Here is a 25,000-nt window from a genome sequence, read left to right as displayed (position 1 = left end):
GGCCGGAGGAAAGAATTCAGTGAACAACACGGATAAATATAGTGCAGTGTTTTGTGATGGGATTACTTTGAATATGCCTCTGTTTCGACTGTGCTACGCTACGTGCTAACAATGGCGTTCTCCCAGTTGGTTGTCAGACGTAAATGGCACAGTATCAGCAGGACGTGAATGGTGCTCTGTGACGGGCACCAAGGAACTGGCATTTACTGAAGGGCCTCATTTCAGATAACAGCACAGGGCACACCACTTCAGTTCCTGGGCCACTGTGCCAACTGAGCACACATGCCAGTCTGCGCTGCCAATCTGATCTCTCTGTGGCAATATGAGGATATATGGTCCAGATAATGGCTCATGGCCTTATAGCGGTCAGTGCTGAATGATGGGACTCATATGATCTCTCCCGAGTGCTGATGGCCTCACTGGGGTTCACTGGGCCAGGAATGCCATGTCTGATTCATGTTGTCAACCACCTAATAGTGGCCGCATGTTTTGAAAAACAGAAGTGTACGACTTTCGAGGGTTGCCCCATCATAGTGAGTCGATTATATAGTGCATGGGTCAGATCTGTTGTCTCAATGTAGAGCTCTGTGGATGGAATTTACTGCTCTGAGCATCAGACATAATCAATACTTTCCCACCCTTTTAATTAGTGAAAATCGATTCAACACAGCCTAAAGGCAAGTCCAGTACTGGCCTAGAATAGGGTTGCTATACATGATCTAAAGTGCTTCACTGTGGTTAACCCCTCAGCCACAGTGTTAATGGTCAGCTGTGGAGCCATTGGCATCCTGGCCCATAGGCAACCTTAGTAGAATCTTTAGAGTTGTGTGGACAGAATGGATGACTAATTAGTTTTGCCATGCAGTCAAAGGATAACCCAGTCATGGTGCTGACGGCTTCCTCTTCACACCTTCTGCTGTTTACTACTACACTTCTGAGTGTGAAGGCACTTGGACTCTGCAGGCTTAACATCAAAATGCTAATGCAAGCTATGGTCTATTGGAAAGGCTGTGTGCTAAGAACGTGCACTCATTACGTACCAGCTGTTCACAGCCGTCTTTGTTAGACTTCTTTGTAATGAATCACATATTTGTGGGAAGGGAAAGGTTTCACACATTACAGATTAACAGGGAGGGAGGCAGGGCTGCCCGAGGGCTAGAGCAGAGGGGTTCTTCATTCACACACACACACACACACACACACACAACACACGCATCCTTTCAGGGGTGAGGACACTTCATGAGTCACTGACTCCAGGCAAAAGGGAGGCATCGTTACTCCTCACGGGACTCCTTATACATCACAGATTATTCGCATCATACTTGTTCTTAAGACCAGTCCCTTTGATTTGTACTGGAACCTGTCTTTTTTAATGAAAGCTTTGGTCTTACACCAGTTTCCCCAGGGTTGGCCAATGTAAACTGAATGAAACTGGAGATGGAATGAGTGCTAATGCTAGGGATGATCAGAGGGATAGTGAAACAGCCTGCAGTTAGACTCTTGTGTAGAGTGGTGAAAGGCTAAGATAGCCAGATAAGGCTCATAAGGCTACCAATTCGTGCTAACCCTCCGTCAGTCCCTAAAGATATGGTCCAAGCAAAACAGTTCCACAGTTCCTTTTTTCAAGAACACAAGGTGTTAGTTTGTGTTAAACTCTTAAATTACTGCCTCGACAAGTGACCTATTTTGCCTTTAATTAATGGTCTCGCCCTGCTCTCCTGATCTCACAGGTGTGTGGTGAGGCTCTGATGCGTGGGAGCAGGGTGGCCGGCCCTCCACCCTCAGACGGAGCATGCTGCCGGGCTGTCCGAGACGGCTCGAGCCACAGGGGCCATCAGAACCAGCTGCACCGGACATAGCAGCAGCAGCAGCAGCAGCGGACACAGAGCTGACCGGCGCCTCGGCCTAAGCCTCAGCCTGAGCCGCTCCCAGCATGCACCAGCTCTTCAGCCTAGTGCTGGGGCAGAGGGACCTGTCCCGCGCCGGAGACCTCTTCTCCCTGGAGGACGCCGAGATCGAGGACTGTCTCTCGGAGGCCCTGGAGCAGATCAAGGCCATCTCCTGCTCTCCGGTAAGTTCTGCGGTGCAGGTTTGTGTGGTAGAGAGATTGTGAAGTGGAATGTTCCTGCCTCAGGATAGCTGTGTTCTTATAAGCATCCCAGCTCTTCATCTCCTCCTCTTGGTCATGCACAGCACAGGAGCCCTCAGGTGATCAGAGGTCTTTATAGACTCTCAGGTATTGCCCCCTGTTGGACGGGAAATGAACTGCATAATGTAGAAGCAAATCTGAGCAAGCTGACATTCTGCACCACTCCTCAATCAGTATGCAGGATTCCATTTTATTCTGTATAGAGCTCTGTTCTGTATGTTCTCCTGTATAGAGCTCTGTTCTGTATGTTCTCCTGTATAGAGCTCTGTTCTGTATGTTCTCCTGTATAGAGCTCTGTTCTGCATGCTATTCTGTATAGAGCTCTGTTCTGTATGTTATTCTAGAGCTCTGTTCTGTATGTTATTCTAGAGCTCTGTTCTGTATGTTATTCTAGAGATCTGTTCTGTTATTCTGTATAGAGCTCTGTTCTGTATGTTATTCTAGAGCTCTGTTCTGTATGTTATTCTAGAGCTCTGTTCTGTTATTCTGTATAGAGCTCTGTTCTGTATGTTATTCTGTATAGAGCTCTGTTCTGTATGTTATTCTGTATAGAGCTCTGTTCTGTATGTTATTCTGTATAGAGCTCTGTTCTGTTATTCTGTATAGAGCTCTCTTCTGTATGTTATTCTGTATAGAGCTCTGTTCTGTTATTCTGTATAGAGCTCTATTTTGTTATTCTGTATAGAGCTCTCTTCTGTGCTTTTCTCTTTGTTCTGTTGTGCTAGTTTTCTCCTTGCTCTTCCTCTATCCCTCTCTCTTTCCCTTCTCTCTGTTTCTCTCTCTCTTTCTGTGAGTGTGTGATCTTAAATTATTGTATCTCTGGGGTATTTTTCTTCACAATAACACAGGCTGTATTCTCCAGGGCTGTATGTGTCCTCGTTTCAGAGTTATGCTTTTTAATGATGATTGCTACACCAGGAGAACTATATGGCATTGAAAAAAATATATAAACATTAAACATAAAAAAACATTATTTTAGCATGATCAAGGCATATTTGTGGTTGGCATTATTTACAACAAGTAATCTTGTAGGTATTTGTGTAAGAGACTGTTTTAATGAGCGGCCTTTTATTATTATTATTAGGTGTTATAATTATGATTATAACACCTAATCCTATGTATTAATCTAATGTTTACTCTTGTTATGTATTGTATACAGTACCTGTATATGGTTGTATAAGGTTGTTTATGAGATAAGAGCAACCTGACTCCTGTTTATCTGTTTTATATTCTAGACTGATAATTCTCCTGATGAATGAAACCATGGAGACTACTGTTCTTGGAGATGCTTGGGGGTTGTTTTAGATTTTGATAGGCATAAAACCAACTAGAAATCTTGTACACATGACTTCAGTCTACATTCTTTTGTACCAAAACGTTTTCAAACATAGTTTATCAACGTTGGTTTAGATATTTGGGTTAAACAACTCCAAGAATTGGCTCAAAACCTATAAATATGGCACTGGCAAATGAATTTCCAGTCACAGCTAGATATTAAACATTATGTGTGGATTTTGTCAAGATATATCCTGGGCTCCTGTGAATAAGAGATTTAGATCTCAATAGGACTCTCCTGATAACATGAAGGATGAATACAAATAAAACATATTGACCTTACAGCTCTTTCACATGTCTGTTTTGCCCCCTACCAGGACTATCTGACCAATGACAATGATCAGGCGGTGGTGGAAATATGTATCACTCGCATCACCACGGCGATCCGAGAGACCCAGTCCATCGAGCGCCACGGGGCGGCGCTGGTGTCGCTGTGGGAGTCGTGTCTGGAGCACAATCTGCAGCCACAGGGCAAGGACGAGGACACGCCCCACGCCAAGATTGCCTCGGACATCACCAGCTGCATCCTGCAGGTCTGCATCACCCCCTATGATAATACACACACAGGCCCACAATCATATAGGCACTCACACATGCAAATATACCCACATTCAGCGATAGAGAGCTGATGCTATATCCAGTATGGCATTGAGGCCAGGGTGGGGTTACTGCTCTCACTTCACTATACTGTAACGTATAACCTATACATGTTCCTGTGGGTTTTGTACATATGTACAATGTGTTGTTGTTATCAATCAGTCAATAATAATCAACAATTACGGTTGTCATCCTACAATAATTATACCTCACCAGTGCAGATATGCATACAGATCTCACTGAGGTTTACTCTTCTTACACAGAAGTTCAGTTGCTTAAATATGTTGTCCCTCTCTAGAAAGTCTTACAAAAATGTTTCCTCATTCCCACAAATGCACCATGTCTGCAAGTGTTAGATCCTCTCCAAAGAGCTCAGAGCAGCTGGCTGGACAGCAGTATGGGCAGTGAGGATTAATGAGAAGTAGCTGGAGAGAGAACAGAAAAGCTTCATTCAGCGCTTCAAACAGGACCTGACAGCTACGACAGCAGCTATTAGCACTAATCTCCTCCTAAGTGTTTATAGTCAAGTCTCCCAGTTTCAACAGTTTACAGCTCTTATGTCCGTAACCTCCCCCTTTCTCTCTCTTTCTCTCTCTCTCTCTCTCTCTCTCTCTCTCTCTCTCTTTCTCTTTTTCTTTCTCTTACTCTTCCTCTCTTCCTGTCATAGTCAGACACACACACACACGCAGACAACATTGTGTGTTTGCCTCTTGTTGCCTCATAGTAACATCTACCCCTCAGCTCCTCAGCTGGTGCTAAGACACATGGAAGAAATGCATGCTGGGTAACCAGGGAGACTGATTCATAATTGGATGGAGGATGTGTTTTTTTCCCCTCCAGTCTAATGCATGAATTCTTTTGAGCTATTTGCGGATAGGGCCTTTGATCTATCAAGAAGCCTGGCATTGAAGTGTCTATTTTATCAGTGTAAAATTCACATTTAAGTTTTTTTGCACAGTCACAAAGATTCTCATAGTCTCACAGTGAGGTAGTGGCCAAGGATTATAACTCTGTTATTACTCTGTTTATCTGTTCCTTAGAGACAGGTGGTGTTTAAAATTAGTCATTAGTCATATTATTGTTGCCTATTAGTTGCCTTAATAATCTGCCAGTAGCCTATTTTTTTGATGAGTTTTCATGTGTTGGCTGCATACTACTGTATTAGAGATACAAAACCGCAGAGGCTAATACAGTTCATACATGTTCTCCTTTTACACCCTGGAGGGCGCTAAAGCTTTTCAAATGTTTCCATGTTCTCTGCCAGGCAGTGAGCACACACTATCGCTACCAGTACTCACAGATATTTGTTTGGCTTATGCTATCCTGTTGTCCCGCTTAATGTAGTACCATCTGGAGGGCAGATGTAACCTTTAAAAAAAGAGTCATATTGAGAAGGTTCCTGATATGAACAGCACCAGCTAGGCACAGGATCTCCTTGTGATGTGTGGTAATGTGTGCTGCAAACCTACAGTGCTCTGGATTGGTTATGGAATGGCTTGTGCTTTTAAACATTAAGTAACACATGCAGACCAGTGCAAATCAATCTTGTTTTTGCTCAATCCAAAAGTTTTACTTGAGAGGTCAACTCTGAGTTGTAATTTTCATTTGAGGTTTCTACCTTTGTCTGATCAATGCAGAACTATAACCGGCCTCTGGTGATGGCGTTGGCGGTTCCAGTGGCAGTGCGGTTCTTGCAGCGGGGGAACCGGGAGCTCTCCAGGAACATGTCCAGCTACCTGTCTCTGGCTGCTATTGCCAAAGCAGAACTCTTGGCAGAACACACTGAGGCCATCACCTGCAGTGTGCTGGACGGTAAGACGGACTGCTGTGACCAGGTGACTGGTGCCCTGTGTTCTCTCCCCAACTTGCCTCCTTGTAGACAGGGAAGAGTCTTCCAGGAAGTAGCCTGATATCAAAGATTAAATGGATTAGTCTATTCACTGATGTGTCCATTTTTTATGGACCCTTTCAACAAGGTAAACAAAAACAATGCTTGAACATTCTATTTGGGCCCCAATCTACTTCCTCTGCATTAAAAAGGAAGTCTTGTGGGGCCAACTATGATGCTGATAATGGAACTCTTGAAAGGGTCCATAGAATTTTCAGTCTCTTAGTAGATTGACTGAATACTAGCAAGAAGCCAACTGCTGGTTCTATGCGGAGTGTGTACTGGTGAGTGTTATGTCTAAATGGTGTTCAGAGCCCCCATGCTGTCTGAGAAGTACAATCTCACAGACAAACTGGAGGTGAGTGTGTTGTTGCCTTGCCGACCTCACAACACATCGAAAGAAATTCAAGAGCCCTGATGCCCCTTAGTGACATGTTTTTGGTTTAGCTCCTCCATTAGTGGAGAGCTCAGGTTCACTAGAGGGGTAGCAGAGGTCACCCTGTTCCATATGGGGCTTCTCTTAGTTATGTTTAAACTAATTAAACCGTTCCAGCACTGGTGTTTTGTGTTGTGATGGTCTGCAGTGTGAGGGAAGCCTCTACTAAATTAGCACCCCCCTGAATTCACAAACACAGTCACTTCAACATGATTTCAAAAAGGGTTTGAAATCATGCATTTAGTGACTTGTGTAAAGTGCATTGTGAATATATAGAGCAACTCAAGGAGTGCTGGAGGGGAACATCACCTTCCACATGCTTCTTCATTAGTGATGCTTATGGACCAGAGAGAACACAGCCTGGCCTATATGGAGAGCCATGGGTTGGGGATTAGTTTTTAATAATCCTTTAATCACAGAGTCAACACAAGAGTCACACAGTCAACCATCAGTGTTGCCTTGATATCACAAGTATGGCACTGACAATTTGAAAGCTACAAATGTTCAAGTTAATGAAGTTAGCTGATATGACACCAGAAGTTTGTCTTTACTTGTTAACTAAAAGTACATTTCAATTACATGTTTTGTATCACCACCCCCCTCTGCTGTACCCAGATGGAAAGCATGCTTTATTGTCTAAATATATTTCTATTGGGTTGAGCAGGTTAAGGATGTCCGATGTTCTGCATGGCTATCAGAGGTTAGGAGGGTCTGTGAGCATCTGCTGTGGCTGGATCTGTGGAGACATCTACAGTAGCTGTAATTCACTTCCATTTGTTACAGTTCATTTCTACAGCCCAGCTGGGAGAATGTTGAGCACATGTTTTTCAGCTCATCCACCCATATCAATATGATCAGCAATGTTCTTGAGACATATAGAGTGCATTCCAACGTAACTCACTAATAAATGTCTTGTAATACTTTATTTGATTTAGTTTGCTTACCTCATACCTCATCATCACTTTAGATGAGGCTCCTTGAGAAATAACCTCAGATTGTAGAAAACAGATAACAATTACATTACATAGAGGGAGATCATCCAATGCTTGTCCTCTGATAGTGGCGTCATTGGAAATTCCATATCGTGTTTTTTTTTTATATAGATAGTTCATTTACAAATTCATATAGATGCCATATATAACAGATGACATGTCTGGATCGCAATTGGACCTACTTCGTGAGGTGTGTTTTCTTAAAACGTGGATATAAAATCAATATGTCAAGCATAGCCATTAACTTTGCCTTACCTTTGACTTACATAAGCTCCCATTGCCTTGGGACTCATCTTTTGTATGTTGCTGATGGAGTCCAGAGTGATATAGAATTATGCTGACTATTCGTGTCTTCCCCCTCTCACTGCAGCCAAAGTACACCTCAGCCTTCAGCTGTTCAAATACCTCTTCACAGAAGATTCTGTTGCCCTTCATAAGATAAAGATCTGGCCAATAGAGCCGTTATTACTATTGTTGAAGTGGGATGGGGCTGTGGCTGCAGCTCAGGTCAGGTAGCATGGTCATACTATATAGCCTGCCAAAACACTGCTCATAATGAAGGGGCTCTCTTAGCCCAGGTTCTGGGTCAGCTTGTTCAGCTTTAGGTGGAGGTCGACTGGAGGACACTCATGACTCTGTTCTGTGTCGAAGAGCAGACCATCTCACTGATAACATCGGTAGGCGCAGAAGATTTTTCACTGATGATATCCAGGGGGATGAAAAATAGAGCGTGATATTCAACTGATAAGAGGGATTTGATGGGATCAGAGCCCCATGGCAGTTGCTGAATAAAGTGATGATGGAATTCAGCTAACTCAAGCAGGTCTGCACCAATTTCTTATTTTCTACCATTTTGCCGTGTTAGTTTCTCAAGTTTGTTTTGTGCAGAAGTCTGCATGTACGCCATTTGGTATAGATGATGCTGCCAAGGCATGTCTGGGTCATCTAATGAAAATGTGGGGTTTAGGGTCTTTCCATCACACGTTTCCTTCTTTACAGAACTTTCCAGAAGCATCAAAGCGACTGTTTTGAGGAAACACATCAGGATGCCTCGTTAGTGAGCCTTGTTAGTGGCCTTCGTTAGGGACATTAGTTGGGGAGCCATTTAAGAGCCCAAGACCTGAATGGCTACAGGCTGTGTGAACATAAATGGAGGCTGTTACAGTGGAGCACAGCATGGCACCTCTCACCACGCTGCTTTCCCTTTTGACTGAGGGGATGGGGGGTTGTTTTGAAGGCTTTTAGACAAGGCCTAATGAGGCCTGGTTGACATTATTCCAGAGATGGAGACGGACCCCAAGCCTTATTCTCTACCACTCACCCTCTCTGTATCCAGACCCATTCCTCTCCTCCTCTCCTCTCCTCTCCTCTCCTCTCCTTACCTCTCCTCTCTTCCTCTCCTCCTCTCTTCCTCTCCTCCTCTCCTCCTCTCCTCTCCTCCTCTCCTCTCTTCCTCTCCTCTCCCCTCCTTTCATCTTCTCTGCTCTCCTCTGTTTTGCTCCGTGGATTAGAACATGGCATGGAGGAGCCCAGACATTTATTTGTTCAGCAATCGACTCAGGGTCGGGCGATCGAGTGCTAACAGCGCCCACCTCCCTTGTTGTGTAGAGCCTCAGTCTGCGCCCTGCCAACACGTCCGGGTGACGTTTTCAAAATGTTAGTTCTGCCGCGGCGGCGGCCAAGAGATGCTTGGCAGAGACCCGAGCGGGACTTTATGTGCTGTTGCTTCTGATGCCAGTTGGGGGTCTGATGTATAAATAATGTGTTTTTCCTTGGGGAAAAAAACGGGTGGACGAGCAAATCGTGTTATTGCGAAACATTTTGTAATGTAGAACTCGTCACGAAAGCATCAGCTGCACACCCCGTGGCGTAAATCCAATCTGTCGGGTTTTGTCGGATGACCGTTTGAGTTGGCGCTTGACAGCTTCGTCAGCTTCACTGGAATGCCTCGCTGGCTGGCACGCTCGCCGAAAATCCTCCCCGTCCCCGCTGACCGCTCGCGTCAACTGCTTTGTTCCATATGGCCCCTTCTCGTTCTTGAGTGAGGGAGGAGAGAGATGTATTTGGGACCTTAAGCCCAAAGACTGGAGCCTCTCCAACTTGTGCAGGAGATTTAAACCAGAGGAGCCCCATTGTTTTCGCTGGAGAGCGTTTTCACCCAGCTCTGTCATTGCTGGTGATGGACGAGGGAGCGGGATGGCTAAAATGAGAGGCTGTAGACATTTTGGGGCTGAACCCTTCCAGAATAAACTCTGATGCTGTCCAGTTGTGTCTTGATTGCCTTGTGATAGTCTACACCTTTTATTCAAAGTCTCAGGACGTTGCTGACTACTGTTTCTTTTTATCGTAATAGAATACAGCCAGTTTTCCCAAATACATAAACATAAATCTGGTAGAAAAATACCATGCGACTGATAATTCACTTATAGATGAAAAATGATTACACTCAAATGATGATTGTGGAATATTCAATGATCTGCAAAGTTAACAGAAGGTTATATGTTGAATCTTTTAATATAAATTGTGGCTTCTTGCGTCTTGGTGACCATATGACTTGCATTAAGGCCTTAAAAGAGACTATAGAAAGCAATTTCTTCATGGTACTGTATGTGCTCTTAACCATCTCCCATATGGGATTTGCGTTGACATCGGCCTCGTTTCCCCTTCTCTTTGTCTCGTTAGCACCACACAGACGACCCCTGCTCCCCCAAGCCCCTACACATTTAATCACTACCACCACCACCACCTCCTCAGGGAGCCACATCCTACAGGCCCCCCTCTCACCCCTGGTTTCCTGCCTGAACAGGAAAAACAGTGATGTCATGGGGTTCGAGCGAGGTCGTTGTGCTTAGCAATTATGGGTTTGAAGACTTTTGAAACGATTTTATGGGCTAGCAAGACAAACTGCGAGGTAGCACCTTCTCAGGTAAATACTTGGGATATGCTATGAGGACCTTCAGCTGTCCATGGTCGTGCACTGTTCATGGTGTCCTGTTTTTCAGATTGAAAGTTTGATAATGTTTCTAAAGTCCAAATCTGCACCCTGAGGCATACGTCTGGTTGGATTGGAGCTGAATCCATTCTAGAATTAGCTGTTATTTTTGGAGGGTCAAGCCTATTTTGCTCACTCCTTTGTCCTACCAGGTGTGCACTTAATGAGGCTTTGACCTCAGTGAACACAGAATGTACTCCACCCCTGGTCTCTCTGAAAGTTCCTCTCTCACCAATCACATAATGTTTTATGGCACACTTTTACGGTGAGCTGTAGCTGGTGTTAACTTTCTGACGTTAACACTTTTTGTGACATACTTCATGTGTGTGTGTCGTGTCATATTTTATGCCTGTATGTGTGTGTGGGTGTGTGTATGTAAGAAGGAGAGAGAGAGAGTATATGACCAGGTTTATGTCTTTCAGTGAACACATGTCATACCAAATGCTAGAGCCAGTAGCCAGTACCTACTTTCACTGCAGGAGTGTGAGGAGAAGCATGTGCAGTGAAACACTAGGCCTGTTCACTAGTCCCACATCTCCTCCACAATGCCACCATGTTGCCCTCCACCTGCTAATGCTAACAGCCTGTAAGAGCTCTCCACTCAGGCCGCCAGTCGAACCAGCTGGGATGCCACCGGCATAGCCACCTAGACAACACAGTCTGAGACGCAGCCACTAAATGTCGAGGGAACCTGAGTGTGTGTGTGTGTGTGTGTGTGTGTGTGTGTGTGTGTGTGTGTGTGTGTGTGTGTGTGTGTGTGTGTGTGTGTGTGTGTCTTTTGTGTATTACAGTACTGCTTTGGCTATGGACAGACCAAAGGTAGACAAGATGAAGAATAATGTAAAGACACTTTAACTTTATTAAATCCCCCTTAGGCTCACCCATCACAGATAAACAAAACATTTATGTACAGTATACATTCAGTTTCATTCATAACAAAAAAACAATTTACAATATAGTACAGTTGTTATTTAAAAATGTAAGACTGTAAACATTCTCCATGGTATATTATCAAAAAGTGAACAGTGTTTCTGTTTTTGAGAAGAAGAAAAGTCAAATAGGGAATATTATGCAGAGTTGTCCATGGCCAAATATTTTATATAGAACTTTCAAAACAACATGATTCAACAACTCAAATGTACAAAAATAAAAAAACAACCTATTAAACTAAAGAAAATACAACAAAGATTAAATGGAATCTATATTCAGGTCAACGCTTTGATAAATACAAAGTTCAAAGTACACAGTTTTTGTTTTTAAAGATGTTATGGAAGATGATAGAAATAAAATTACACTGTAACAGACAGTAAAAGTCCCTCCAATGGCAGCATGTAAACTGGTTCTCAGCAAAACCATCCGAAAAAAAAAGAAAAGAGAAGCCTGTACACAAACGACTCTTTGTTCTATCATATCCTTGTCCTCCATCGCTCTCTGTGCAGTCTTTGGTAAATGTTGTTTGATCGGTGTTTCATCTCCTAAGGCTGTATGAATGCTCCATAGATTGCCTAAATGGGAAACATTTGGTCTTGTGGAGGACAAGTGGTATTGTTTTTATTGGGGTTGTTGCTGCTCGGTGAGAGGAGTCGGGGGGTCTGGAGTGGGGCAGTGCTGTGTTTTTGCGCTTATTTTAGTAGATGAGTTTGGCGTCCCCCCGCAGGACGATCTTAGTGACGCCCCACGCCACTACGTTCCCCAGGCTCCCGCAGGTGCTCCCGTTGCGCTTGGCCTGCTGGGAGATCTCCGCCTGGCTGAGCGTGCGGTCCCAGACGTTCACGCCGGTGATCTTCCCCGTGAAGGCCGCCGCCGCCGCCACCGCCTTGCCGTCGAGGGGCATGGTGCCCCGTCGCTGGCGCGCTCCCTCCTGGCCCAGCTGCAGGACGCCGCTGCCCGGGATGACGTTGCCCTCGGCGACGCCGGGCGCGCTGGCCACCTGCAGGCCGTCCACCCACAGCGAGGCCAGGCCCTGCTCGGAGCTCCACGTACCGCACAGGTGCGTCCAGCGCCGCTCCTCCGCCACGCCGGACGCCTCCACCAGGTGCGCCTCGCCGCCCACGGTGAAGAGGGCACCGCCGCGGCCGCTCAGCACCAGCTGCACGTCGATGGGGTTCCAGGCGCCGCCGTAGGAGAAGAGCACCGTCTTGTTGAGCGCCTGAGTCGGCCGCGCCCACAGACACACGGTCAGTGCGCTCATCCGCACGTTCCGCTGCTCCAGCTGGGCGTACGTCTCAGCCGACTGCATGGGGATGAACACAGCACTGTCGCAGCCTGAAGAAACAGCAGAAAGAAAGAAAAGAAAGAAGAAAGAAAGAAAGAAGGAAAGAGTGACTTATGTGACATAATTACAGTAAAGAAAGACAAGGGGTCATCATCTAGCACAGTGCTTATTAGCCAACCATTTGTCACCCGCGGCTTTGTCAGCGCGTTGTGAAACTGTAATTCTTCTTATGTAATTCTAATCTGTACAGTCCTGCTCGTGCCATAAGTCATGTAACAACACCACTTTATAGAGAAAGAAAGCACACCAAAAGAAGCGGCTCAGCCTTGATGATGAAATGTGTCGTCCAGGCCAGCATGACCCCTTGTGGGGCCATGTTTAGTGTTTAAAGAGAGACGGAACGAGGGGGGGTTGCGGAAAGAAGGGAGGAGGGGGGTTGTCCAGGGGCGAGGGCACGGTTACATTTCTGCTTTTAGGACCCCTTATCAGTCATTACCTCATTTATTTGTCAGGGACGGAGGGGGATCAACCCTTTAGTTGAACATTTCCTCACGGGTGAATGTAAGCTTCACGGAAGTTGCGGATCATCAAATGAGCGCTTAATTGATTTAGCATGAATTCCAATTGACAGTGATCTCATTGCACTGTTGGCGATTCCCCTTGCAATACAAGCCCTTTTTTTCTCAGAGCGAGATAGATAGTGAGGTGGGGGAGAGAGGGGAGCTACAGCCTCAGGGTGGGAGGGGAAGACCATCCTTACTTTTCTTAATCCTCCACTATGTTTACTTAAGCTCTTATGTGATATAGTCTCTCTCTCCCTGGAGTTCAAAGTCATTTGATTCTGAAATTAGTCAAGCTGAATGGCAGTGAACTCAAAACAAGACTTTTATTGGCTTTGCAAATAACCCCTGTTTGTCTAATTGTGTAGATCCACATCTTTGAGATGTCGATACTGCCACTTAGCCTGAAGCGACAGCCAAATGATGCACTTTTTATGGTGCTGACGTTAGACAGTGAGGTGAAAAGGAAGGTTGACTCCTAAAAGACCTATGTAGATGTTTTGAGATTTGAGCTCCTCACTGGCCGAGGAAGCTGCAGATTGCCTGTGATTTTCTTTGGTCTGCGCTGACAACTGCTGCCATGTGGTTCTGTTTTGCCCTCTCTTAGGTGTGGTCACCCTGCATAATGGTTATCCCAACCTCTGCTTCTCGTTTAGGCCTCAGCTTCGCAAAGGGGGCCACTAACGCAGTCAGCCTGGGCAGTTCGCAGATTAAATAACTCCGTGTGATTCCGCCTGGGATTTGTATCCGGCTTACTTACAGAGCTCGCAGACAGACCTAGTTTTGGCGTGTAGTTCTTGATGTCAAGGAGGCATTGAAGTTGTGCAGGATGACCACCTTCAGTGGTGCCATTAGCATTTTTGAAGGGCTAGTTTGACCATGTTCACAGACATTTACTCTAAACTGTTGTTATGCAGTCTATGGACTGAGCTACTGAAATGTTGTTAAACATTTTATGGCTTCCATGGAAGCTACCACAAAAAGTTATTTAATCTTCTAGCAAACCTTCTAACCAACCATGTGCCAACTTTGCAAGATGCCACTGAACTCCATCTATCGTTAGGTGCTGAATTGTTAGACGTTTGCACACATCTTAGTTAGTTGTGAGTTAGTTGTGCGCTCATACCTGCTGGCATGCTGTTCTGCGTTGTGGCCAGTAGTTGGCGCTCCATCTGCTCCCGTAGGGCGTGCACCTCCCCGGTCAGCCTCTCCAGTGACCGCTCCAGCCTCGCCTCAGCGCTCACACTCGCCGCTGTGGCCTGCATCAGGTGCCTGGACTGGAAGCCCTTGGCGTCGTTGCTTCCTTCGCCGGCCGCTCCGCTGGCCGCTCCGCCGGCCCTCCCGCTGAGGCAGGCGCTCTCCAGCTTGGCGAGCCGCGCCGCCTGGCCGCGGTTGGCTCCCAGCAGCTGCTGCAGGGCGGCCTCGTGCTGCGCCCGCTCCCGGCCGGCCGCCTCGCGCATCTGCTCCAGGGCCTGCTGCAGCCGCTGCTCCAGCAGCGCGGTGGCCCTGCGGCCCGTGCTCTCGATGGCGCCGGCGCACGCGCTGCCGTAGCGCGCCACGAACTGGAGCATCTCGCCGCGCAGCGACTGCAGCTCCACCTTCATGATGTCGTCCGAGTACTGCAGCAGCATGTTCTCCTTCATCTGCGAGTTCTCCAGCATGGTGAAGAGCTTGTCCCACTTGGTCAGCTCGGTGGACTTGCACTCGGACGGCGGGCCAGTAGGGGGCACTGTGGAGGGCGTCTCTGAGAGGAGGAGGAGAGCGGAGAGGGGAGATCAGTCTGGACCCTCTACATGCTGAACGGAATTACCAAAAGCTTGGTTATACAGTAGGTGGCTTTAATGAATGGACTGTTATCTGTATTCAATAGAATTGAATAGAACAGAATTCAATAGAATCGAATCTCACATGATAGCAGAAGGACCATGACACACAGTGATGAACAGCTAAGGTATTTCTGTCTGCCCTGAGACCGTCTGGAATGGCCTTTAATTCAGTCTTTAAATGGCCTTTAATTCTTTAAGTCTGGCTGTGTCCCACTCTCTCCGTCATCTCTACCTCTGTCTCTCTATCCCTCTGTCTATCTCTCTCTCCCTCTGTCTCTCTCCCTCTGTCTCTCTATCCCTCTGTCTCTCTCTCCCTCTGTCTCTCTATCCCTCTGTCTCTATCCCTCTGTCTCTCTATCTCTCTGTCTCTCTCTATCCCTCTGTGGACTGGATGCTGTCACTGGGACAGTTTTTGGCTCTGCTCTGTTGTGCCGCTGGTGCTATTGTGTCTCTCAGTGTGTGTGTGTGTGTGTGTGTGTGTGTGTGTGTGTGTGTGTGTGTGTGTGTGTGTGTGTGTGCGCGCATGCATGCGTGTGTGTCACGTGTGTGAGAGTGTATGTGTGTGTCGCTTGAGCATCTGTATGTGTGTGTGTGTGTGTGTGTGTGTGTCACGTGAGCTTTGTGTGTGAGTGTGTGTGTGTGTGTGTGTGTGTGTGTGTGTATTAAGGACTTTCCCCTGCCATGTTTCCTGTTTAATAATGTTTAATTGCATAAAAATTCAGCCGTAAGCAAGAGATTTTTCCTCTTCATTTCAATTTACTGTTCATCCAAATACAAATCCCTATGTAACCTACACTACTCTTCAGTCCACTGCCAATACACATACAGTCCATCAGTCAGACAGACACACACATGTGCCCTTACACACACACACACACACACACACACTCGCACACACACACACACTCACACAAACACACACACACAGACACACAAGCACACACACACACACACATGCACGCACATACACAAAGTTATCTAACGGAATCCTTGAATTCCTTCAGTATTTCAGAATTCATTCATTTTTAGCACATGCAGTGATGGCACATAATACACCTATTTGTTTCCATATTTCCTCCATATCATCCTCCTAAAGTACACATTTAGCCAATGATATATTTGTCACTTTGCAGTAAAACATGCATTAGAGTGTTTCAGTGTAGAAATCAACCACGACAACTGACAAGAAGAACAGAGTAAATATGATCAACCAGGATAACTGACAAGCACATCAAATTAAATCTAACCAACCAGACTGACAAGCACATCAGAGTAAATATATGACATCAGACAGTAAGGAAACCTGAAATCCTCCAGGTGATTTGACCAAACACACACAGACAGCCGTTGACCATGTGTAAACTTCTCTGTAAGAGTCCCCCAGGTGCCCCCTTAGTTCACTCACCATCTTGCACATCGCCCTCAGAGATCTCGTTGTAGTAGGCATCGACGTAGCTGGGCATGATATCCATGTCGTCGTCGTAGCCCTGTGCCCAGGCCAGTGGTAGGCAGCCCAGACACACCGCCCGAAGGAGTCTCCACAGCAGCATGCTGACCGTACGGGTGTGTGTGTGTGTGTGCCTCCGCTGGGAGCTTGACCAGTCTCTGGGCTCACAGAGTGTGTGCACACTCAGTCAAAAAGGATGCTGGTGCCTGCCTGCGTGCGTGTGCGCGCGTGTGTGTTTGTGTGTGTGTGTGTGTGTGTAAGTGCGTGCTCAGGAGTGCAGCATGTGTGAGCAGCCTGTGGTCTCTCTCTCTCTCCCTCTCTCCCTCTCTTTCACTCTCTTTTTTTCTCTCAGTCCTTCTCTTGTTATCACACACACTGTCTCTCTCCGTTTCCAGTCTCTCTTAGTGAACTGCTGAGCTATCTGTTGGCAGTGCTCGCACTGAGAGTCCCGGGCTGAGAGGCGAGCGAGAGAGCGCGCGTGTGTGTGTGTGTGTGTGTGTGTGTGAGGGAGTGAGTGAGCGAGTGAGGCAGCGCAGGGCTCTGTGGTCTATATAAACAGCCGCGCTGACCAAGGGGAGGCAAAGGGTGAGTAATGCGTCGTTGGAGGTAGCATGGGTGGTGTAATCAAATAGAACTGCTGCTCCTGCAAGTCAGGGCAAGGGGTGGAGGGTGGAGGGTGGGGGTGGGGAAGTGAAAGTGGAGAACATGAGAGAGACAGACGCAAGGAGATGGAGCGAGAGTGGGAGTTTGTGAAATTTTGGAGGTTTGCTGGAAATTTTGGAGGTTTGCTGGAATTTTTGGAGGTTTCCTGGATGTTAAAATATGAATATAGTATGTTTGTTTACTGGCATTTTATTTTGAACTTTGCTCTACTGTTACAGCTGAAAGACTGAATAGTGTTGTGGAGCCCCTGGTACGTGCCCTAACTCGATTGGTCCTGCCTGACCTCAGCTCTCTGGTCCTCGGTGTACACAAGATTGCCGTCCAAATGTCCGGACATCCCCTCCCCCCGTTAAAACAACAAGTACGCAAGAGGCAGACTTCTCATGGCTGTAGCAGATGCTCTGCAGGCATGTCTGAGTGTTGGGAAGAGATTTTCTCTGCTGAGGCACCCCTGCATTGCATATAGGGAATTGGGTCTGTTTTGTGCCTGTGTATGTGTGTGTATGTGTGTGTGTGTGTGTGTGTGTGTGTGTGTGTGTGTGTGTGTGTGTGTGTGTGTGTGTGTGTGTGTGTGTATGTGTATGTGTGTATGTGTGTATGTGTGTATGTGTGTATGTGTGTATGTGTGTATGTGTGTGTGTGTGTGTGTGTGTGTGTGTGTGTGGTGTTGCAGGACTGACTGGTGAGTTTTGTTCTCAGTCCTTATGGCAGCCACCTGAGCTGTGGTGCAGGCCAAGAGGAAGCCCATGATTCATGGCCTTACAGAAGACCAATAAACAGCCACCCATCACAATCCCCAGTAAGGCCAAGAACACCACACCAACGTTTTAAAATATATGCTTTTGTCCTTTTACATACAAGGATTTTGTCAAGATGTGAACTATCAGGACATGATAACAGGAATAAACAGAAGTAGAATATGATAAGATGAGGAAATATGAAGAAAAAGACTAATAACTGGAAACAACAGTAGCCTGTGATATCTCAGTGTTTTTTAGCAGTGTGTTGGTTCTGGGCGCCTGCATACTGTAGTATCTAATCTCCTAGCATTATGAGTAAAGCGACTGGTGTTTTTGATTGTGCACTAGAGTTGTGGGGCATGGCCGGGTTCGCTCATGGAAACTCACTGTCATCCGAGGAAGGCCTCCATGAAAAGGGCCGACCCCATGCAGTCCCCCATAACACGCTCCAGCTCCGCTGACACATGGCAAACAATGAATCGGAGCCTGACACCAGGCCTCAGCTCTGGGACTCACACACTTCATAAGGCTGCATGCAGGACACAGGAGTGCCCGGATAGATTATATGACATGTGGAACACGAATCAGTCACAGGGCTCACGTACTCAACGCAGATTCATATTGTAAAGGAGCTGGACTATTTCATGTCTTTTGAAGCAGGGGAATTTGACATATCTCTGCCAGGTTTCTCAGAGTTTGGTTATAAGCTCATTGACAGGGTATTTTGTAGTTGAAGCCATATATTGATTTTCATCTTGAATTGTATAGTTGTGGTGTCCAGGCTTTGAGCGGAACTGCATTTAGAAGCCCTGATGCATGATGGAATAAGTCTAAAATGGACTAATATGTGAGGCAAATGGGTTCTTCAAGCAACCAAAAGCTTATAAACACACACACACACACAATGTAAGACATCAGAGCTTGTGTGGTTGTGTGATATTTAAGGCATTTTCAGCTGAGAAGTTATTTGTCTTCTCCATGACGACTTTCCTGAACAAGTAGCATTGTGACCAAGCGATGCAGACGCATCTTGTGAGCTGCATGCTCTTGGAAAAAGCTTTTGCCTGTGACTGTATGAAAGACCATTTTTGTACCCTATGGGGACCACTACAGAAGGTCACTTGGTAGAAACTGTAAATCTGCCAACCTGGAATGTCCCGAGTGGCCTGAAAAGTGAAATGGCACGCACCCACACGCACCTCAAGCAGAGGAGGATTAACAAGAGGTGACTTTTCTCATCACACAAAAGACACTGTTCTCCCCCACGGCCCCCATGAAGACATGCACTCGTCATTCTCGCCAGACCTCAGTGTGGCTCGCCAAGCAGTCATAACTTGATTGCATAACAATAAACACATAACATTATGTCCAATGACAAATCTCCTCTGTGCGAGAGCACTTTATTTATGGTGGTCCTGGTGCCTTTTGGAAGCTGTAAGTCAAGACGGGGGCTTTTTTGTTGTGATGGGCGCTCGTGTGATTTACCGCGAGGGCAGGGAGAGAGGAGAGGCCGGTGCAGTAAAGCTGAGCGTGTTTACAGCCAGACGAGGAGCACCCTGGAGCACCTGAGGCGGGGGAGTCCGAAGACGCCGGTCGGACCTCACTCCTTCCCCACCGCCTCCCCTCCCCTCCTCTCCTCCGCCTGCCTGCTGATGAGCTTGTAAATAAACACGGCTCTGTCTGCCAGCGCCTATCGCCCAAGACGTCACCGACTCCTGTTTTAACCACGTGCGGCGTTTACTTTTTGGATATCAGTGCTTTTAACAGATAGGCCAGCATTATTACTGGGTGTTCACATACGCGTGCGTGTTAGTGCAGAGATAACCCAACATCAAAGGTCCCATAATAACATGCTGTCAGTGGGTCACCTGTGGAATGCCTTTGCTATGGCCATACTTTACTGCCTCCTCTGTTCCTGATGTTATCGTCCCAGAGGCACTCAGGCCTGCTCACTCTGCGCCGCTTTTAGCACCCTTGGCTCCCGTCCTGTCCTCCGTCTCGGACGCCATCTAGCACGGAGGTGCGAAGGACGTGGGTCTCGGGTGACGCAGGAGTCCTCTCGCCCGCTGTGGTGTTGATGTGGCTAATGTAAGTGGTTCTCATCCTCTGGACTGGTGTGGGCAGTGGACACCGCGGGCTGAGTGGTAGGATTGGCAGCACCCCAGCCTGCTCTGTGTCTCTGGTCATGTGCGGACTCTGGGAGGACTGTAGTTTCTGGCCGCATGGCTGCAAGAGGAAGTCTGTGAATCCACAGCCGTAGGTGGAAGCAGGGAACGTGCAACCAGGATTACGGATGTGTGTCCATTCATGGTTATGGTTATGGTTCCTGGCAGACACTTTTGCCCAAAGTGGCGTACAACAACAATAAACCTGATCATCAAAAACTAACAGTTCAAAGTAGTCTTCCTAATAATAAAAGCAACTGAATCATTTTAACAGAATACTGTAGTAACAATATCAAATCATCATTATGCCAAGAATCATAAACACATGCAAACTGTGAATCTGCAAGGAGAACTAATTAGTAAAATACAAGGGGAACAGATGAGTCGTTTAACGCTTTTTGACAATCCCAAAATGTTGGCTAGAACGAAGCGCAATATGTAAATCACTCCACAAAGGAGGAATCACAGACGCTTCATGTCTGTCTCACCTCTGTTGTACTAGCCTGTGTCTGTACGTGTGTGTGTGTGAGAGTGTGTGGGTAACTGCTGCTCATGCTGATTGACTCATTTTACAGAGTTCACATCTGTCATTTGCACTAGTGTAAGTAAGACCTGTTTTATTTCTGAGGGATTACTTCTCAGTAGCTTTCCTGTAAATGCCGCAACTCTGACTTTTCCCGTAAAAAGGGCCCATATTTTGCTTTTTATTGACGTGTCTCGTAGCTTTCAGGTGTGTGAAATGTGCTTTAGCACAACCCTCACAGGAGCCTAGCTGGAGCAGAGGACAGGAGCAGCCCCCAGGGCCCTCCCTCTCACTCACTCCCCATGAGGAGCCAGGACGTCTGGTGCGATGGAGGGGCCAGCTGGTTGTTGGGGAGAGTGAGCTTCTCAGGAGCCGCACCTCACGCCACCCCAGACACCACCACCTCCTCCTCCTTCTCATCCTCCTCCTCCTCCTCCTCCCCCAAACCTCTACCGCAAACACCACCACCTCCTACTCCTCCCCAAAACCTCTACTTCAAACACCACCACTTCCTCCTCCTTTTCCACCTCAAACACCTCCCCCAAACCTCCACCCAAAACATCACCACCACCTCCTCCTCCTCCAAACCTCCACCCCAAACATCACCACCACCTCCTCCTCCTCCAAACCTCCACCCAAAACACCACTACCTCCTGCTTGCCTCCAGTCATGTCCAGGGACGACGCTACCCTTCAGAGAGAGAGAGAGAGAGCGAGCGCGCAGCTGGAAGGACTCCTCCACACTTCCTGCTCCCACACATGTTTATTATTTCTTCACGCTGCGCCATAACCTCAGCTCTGCCCCCTCCACCTCCGCCTGTACCCGCCACCCCGACTCTCCCGTCCCCGCCACAAATAGCCCTCCTCCACCATGATGAGAGTCACCTATAGGAAGCCAGGGATTGCTTCCAGATGAAGAGCTCGCCTTTTGACAGACACTGGGGGGGATTGTTATTTTCTCCGTTTTTTATGATGTGACTTTGCCAAAGTTGGAATAAATACACTCTCTTTCCTCTCTCTTCTCTCTCTCTCTCTCTCTCTTTCTCTCCTTTTTCAATTGTAGTATTCTCAGCAGTCATATGTGCTGCAGATGAAGAGGTGGTTTTAGTGTTTACTGAACCCAAATAATAAATATATAATTTAGCCTAATGAAAAACAACAACAACAGCAGAGCAACAAGCAACGCCTCAGCGGGACTCTTTGATTAGTTACAAAATTGGCTCTTTTGTGAAAAAAAGAGAAACTTCAAGTAATGAGTCACTCTCCTCCTGCAGCTCTTTGACAGGGTCATCCTTTGAAATCCCCTTCATGTACTTCACCAGCCACAGAGTTGGGCAACAGTGCTGGTTGCTGCTGGAGCTCTGTCACGCGTAATGGCTAGTTTATTTAAAGGCAGATCTGCCAATGATTGAAATGAGCTGCACGCCTCCGGAAGGCTGGGGTTGGCAGGACAGCTCTTTTTATGATGCATGAATCCAAAGCTCATGTTGAGTAATGTGTGAGCTGAGTCAGGGCTCCTGCGCGTCCAGGGCAGTGTGTCACGCTCCACAGTGCAACAGCAGAATACCAGAATACCATCTGTAAAAGTATACACTACCACACTGTATATTCAATACAATTGTGTCTCACTTGTACTATATGCAGACTACAGACTATATGTACAGACTATATGTATGTACTTGCAGCAAAATATTTGGTGGCTATGATGTAACTCTGAGCTGAATGTTGTATTGGTCTGTGATTACTGTAAATGTGCATTAGATCCATACTTGCAAAAAGCAACACAGAACTTATGTATAATGAATGATTGCTGATTGAAGAATTGTGCAAATGAGTTTCACACAGGTGTATCAGAGATTCAGACTTATGCAAGGAATCTATACCACCTGTAAAAAGATGTTTTCCTTTTGTTTAGCTTGGGAAAACCAATAGAGTTTGGGGCTTTTGAATGACACCTGTGTTAACTGATTGATTATTGCAAAAGGGTGTGAGAAATGTGTGAACCCAATGAAAATGTGTGAACACATTCACAAGAGATGACTTCTGCTGTGCAAAGAAAGTAGTCATGAAGACCAAGTGGGTTCTAGTTTACTTAAGCAGGTAAAAGCAATCGAGAAAAACTGTAATTCAGCCGTGTTTGTGTGTGTGTGTGGTGTGTGTGTGTGTGTGTGTGTGTGTGCGTGTGTGTGTGTGTGTGTGTGTCATAGGGAACCACATGTTGCTGCGGGTGCTGCCCTCCGTGTACCCACTCCAGCCGCAACCCATCCACCAGCACATCGCCCACCTGCTGGCCATGACACCCCAGCTGGACGCCGCCGGACGCCAGCACCTGCTCCGCCTGCTGCAGATGGTGGCCGAGGAGCACCCACTGGTGAGAGAGAGAGAGAGAGAGAGAGAGAGAGGGAAAGAGTGATGGATGGAAAGAGAAAGAGAGAGAAAGAGAATTAGTGCAAGGATAGACAAGATGGACACAGTGAGAGTGAAAGAGGGATTATTGAATGTGTTTTGTGTGTATGTAGAACTCTGTAAGAGTGTGTGTGCATGACAGAGAGGGTGAATGAGTGAGTGAGTGTTACACTGTGTTTCTCAGTAAGGCTGAGTGAGGGTGAGTTGTGTATGTGATTCTGAGTGAGTGAGTGAGCGAGTGAGTGAGTGAGTTAGTGAGCGAGTGAGTGTGTGTGTGAGTGTGAGGAAGGGTGGTTGCAAGTGAGTGAGTATGTTAGAGACTGCATGAGAGAGGAGATGGGAGCTATGGAACAGACCCATGCTTGACTGAATGGCTAGATAGGAATGCCACAGCAGAGCCATGAAAAACACACCAGGAGGGAGAATTCTCCTGTGCGCACACCAGGCCTTAGTCATCACAAAGTCCCTGAGCCGTGCAGACCTGCAGCCAGAGGACCAGGCGGGAAATGAGATACTTTACATATGCATGTTCTCAGAAAGCCTAGTCATCACAACGCTCCTGCATCTGGGAAGACATCGTGGCTCCGCTCCATGGAATGTGCTGAGCGGGATTTCTTCCAGGGAATAACAACAGCATCAGTCATTTGACGCAAGCAGTGAGCTTGGCTGATACACCAGGGACACCTATATGAACACTTCAATTTAGAAATGGCAGAAATGGCTCCAGTGAGTCATTGTCACTTCCTGTATTGGCAAATCAAGCACATCAAGTGCGAGAGCAATTACTGCTGGGAAAGAATTTCTCAATTTGTGAATGTCAAAAAGAGAAAGAATGAGGAATGGAAAGAGAGAGTGAAAGAAAAAGAGAGGAAATGAGAGGATGGAGAGAGTGAGAGAGACAGAGAAAGAGAGAGGATGGAGGGATTGGGACTGTGGAGCCGGTTGAGACAGCCGAATGCTTGATTCTGTAAATAATGGCAGCAGAACAGAAGAGCAGGCTGAAAAGGGGGTATTGTTGAGTGGGATGCCCCCTCCGCCCCTCTTTGCCCCCTCTCCTGCCCCAGCGCTGCCCTGTGCTGCCCGGGGGTGAACCCGCTGGGCCGGAAGTAACCGGTGGAATTGAGCCCAGTCCCGTCTGGGGGCCGGGAGGTCACGCTCCTCACGTGAGGACCCCGAGGCGTCTGCCCCACGCTCACACCCGCACTCACACTGGTGCTCGTGCTCTCGCTGCCCCAAGCTCGCCCAAGTCCACCCTGCCTGCCAGCCCCCGTCATGCTCGCCCAGACAGCAGCAAGGGCAGGCGGGGACCGAGGGCACAGCGGACCACAGACCAGGGGGAGGGGAGAGGTCAGAGGAGGGCAAGTCCTGGTGACTTGGGCCTTCTCTACAGACCACGCTGTCTTCATTCCTGCCTTTCCTGCCTTGCGCGATGGTCTAACTTGTAGCTGGTCAGTTACTCAAATCTTGCTCCTGTGATGGTTATGTGTGGAGACTGCATTTTGTACTCACCTCTAAGCAACCTCAGACATAAGCTCTCTAAATGAGAAAATGAGATGGCTTTAACAGAACACCAGCACTCCACGGTATGTTTGACTTGCAAATGTCCCATAATGCTACATAAAATGTGCATTACATCCAGGTGTCAGTGCTCAGTGGCTCTCCTCACTGTTTTCCCTCATCGTAATGGCCAGTTCTCCAGAGAGAGGCCTGTGAGCTGGAGCGGGGCAGCCTTGGTCCTCTCTCTCTCCCTCTCTCTCGCTCTCTCTCTCTCTCTCGCTCTCTCTCTCTCTCTCTCTCCCTCTCTCTCTCTCTCTCTCTCTGTCTGTCTCTTTCTCTCTCTCTGTCTGTCTTTCTCCCTCCCTCTCTCTCTCTCTCTCTCTCTCTCTCTCTGTCTGTCTCTTTCTCTCTCTCTGTCTGTCTTTCTCTCTCTCTCTCTCTCTCTCTCTCTCTCTCTCTCTCTCTCTCTCTCTCTCTCTCTCTCTCTTTTCTCGTTTCCCGTGTCCCAGGCCTGAGCTGTATCCTGTCCGCCCTGCTGCTAACGGGACACCGGAGAACTACACATCCACC

The 25,000-nt window shown here is 47.2% G+C and overlaps 2 protein-coding genes across 6 annotated transcripts in view; one reads left to right on the top strand and one right to left on the bottom strand.

Moving 5' to 3' along the window:
* The window catches only part of veph1 (ventricular zone expressed PH domain-containing 1), a 73,972-nt gene that overhangs the window by 5,513 nt on the left and 43,459 nt on the right, over positions 1-25,000 (top strand). For 3 of the 5 annotated variants that reach the window (XM_042063767.1, XM_042063768.1, XM_042063766.1), the window contains exons 2-5: positions 1,731-2,071; positions 3,802-4,017; positions 5,719-5,893; positions 22,735-22,898. In XM_042063767.1, coding sequence (XP_041919701.1) covers positions 1,934-2,071; positions 3,802-4,017; positions 5,719-5,893; positions 22,735-22,898 — 693 coding nt within the window. In that variant the 5' untranslated portion in view covers positions 1,731-1,933. Of the gene's footprint in view, positions 1-1,730; positions 2,072-3,801; positions 4,018-5,718; positions 5,894-16,907; positions 17,023-17,113; positions 17,201-17,318; positions 17,462-17,799; positions 17,900-22,734; positions 22,899-25,000 lie in introns of those variants that run through there. The other 2 variants (XM_042063770.1, XM_042063769.1) reach the window with 2 other exon arrangements.
* On the bottom strand, positions 11,226-16,953 carry ptx3a (pentraxin 3, long a). The gene is made up of 3 exons (XM_042063771.1): positions 16,396-16,953; positions 14,291-14,908; positions 11,226-12,654 (listed from the first exon to the last, which is right to left on the bottom strand). Exons 1-3 carry the CDS (start codon positions 16,538-16,540, stop codon positions 12,017-12,019), a joined length of 1,401 nt encoding a protein of 466 aa, XP_041919705.1. The 5' UTR covers positions 16,541-16,953; the 3' UTR covers positions 11,226-12,016.

This window comes from Alosa sapidissima, chromosome 15 (genome assembly GCF_018492685.1).
Source record: "Alosa sapidissima isolate fAloSap1 chromosome 15, fAloSap1.pri, whole genome shotgun sequence".
Lineage (NCBI taxonomy): Eukaryota > Metazoa > Chordata > Actinopteri > Clupeiformes > Clupeidae > Alosa > Alosa sapidissima.
The sequence above is the reverse complement of the archived record's forward strand: the minus strand, read 5'-3'. Positions and strand labels throughout refer to the sequence as shown.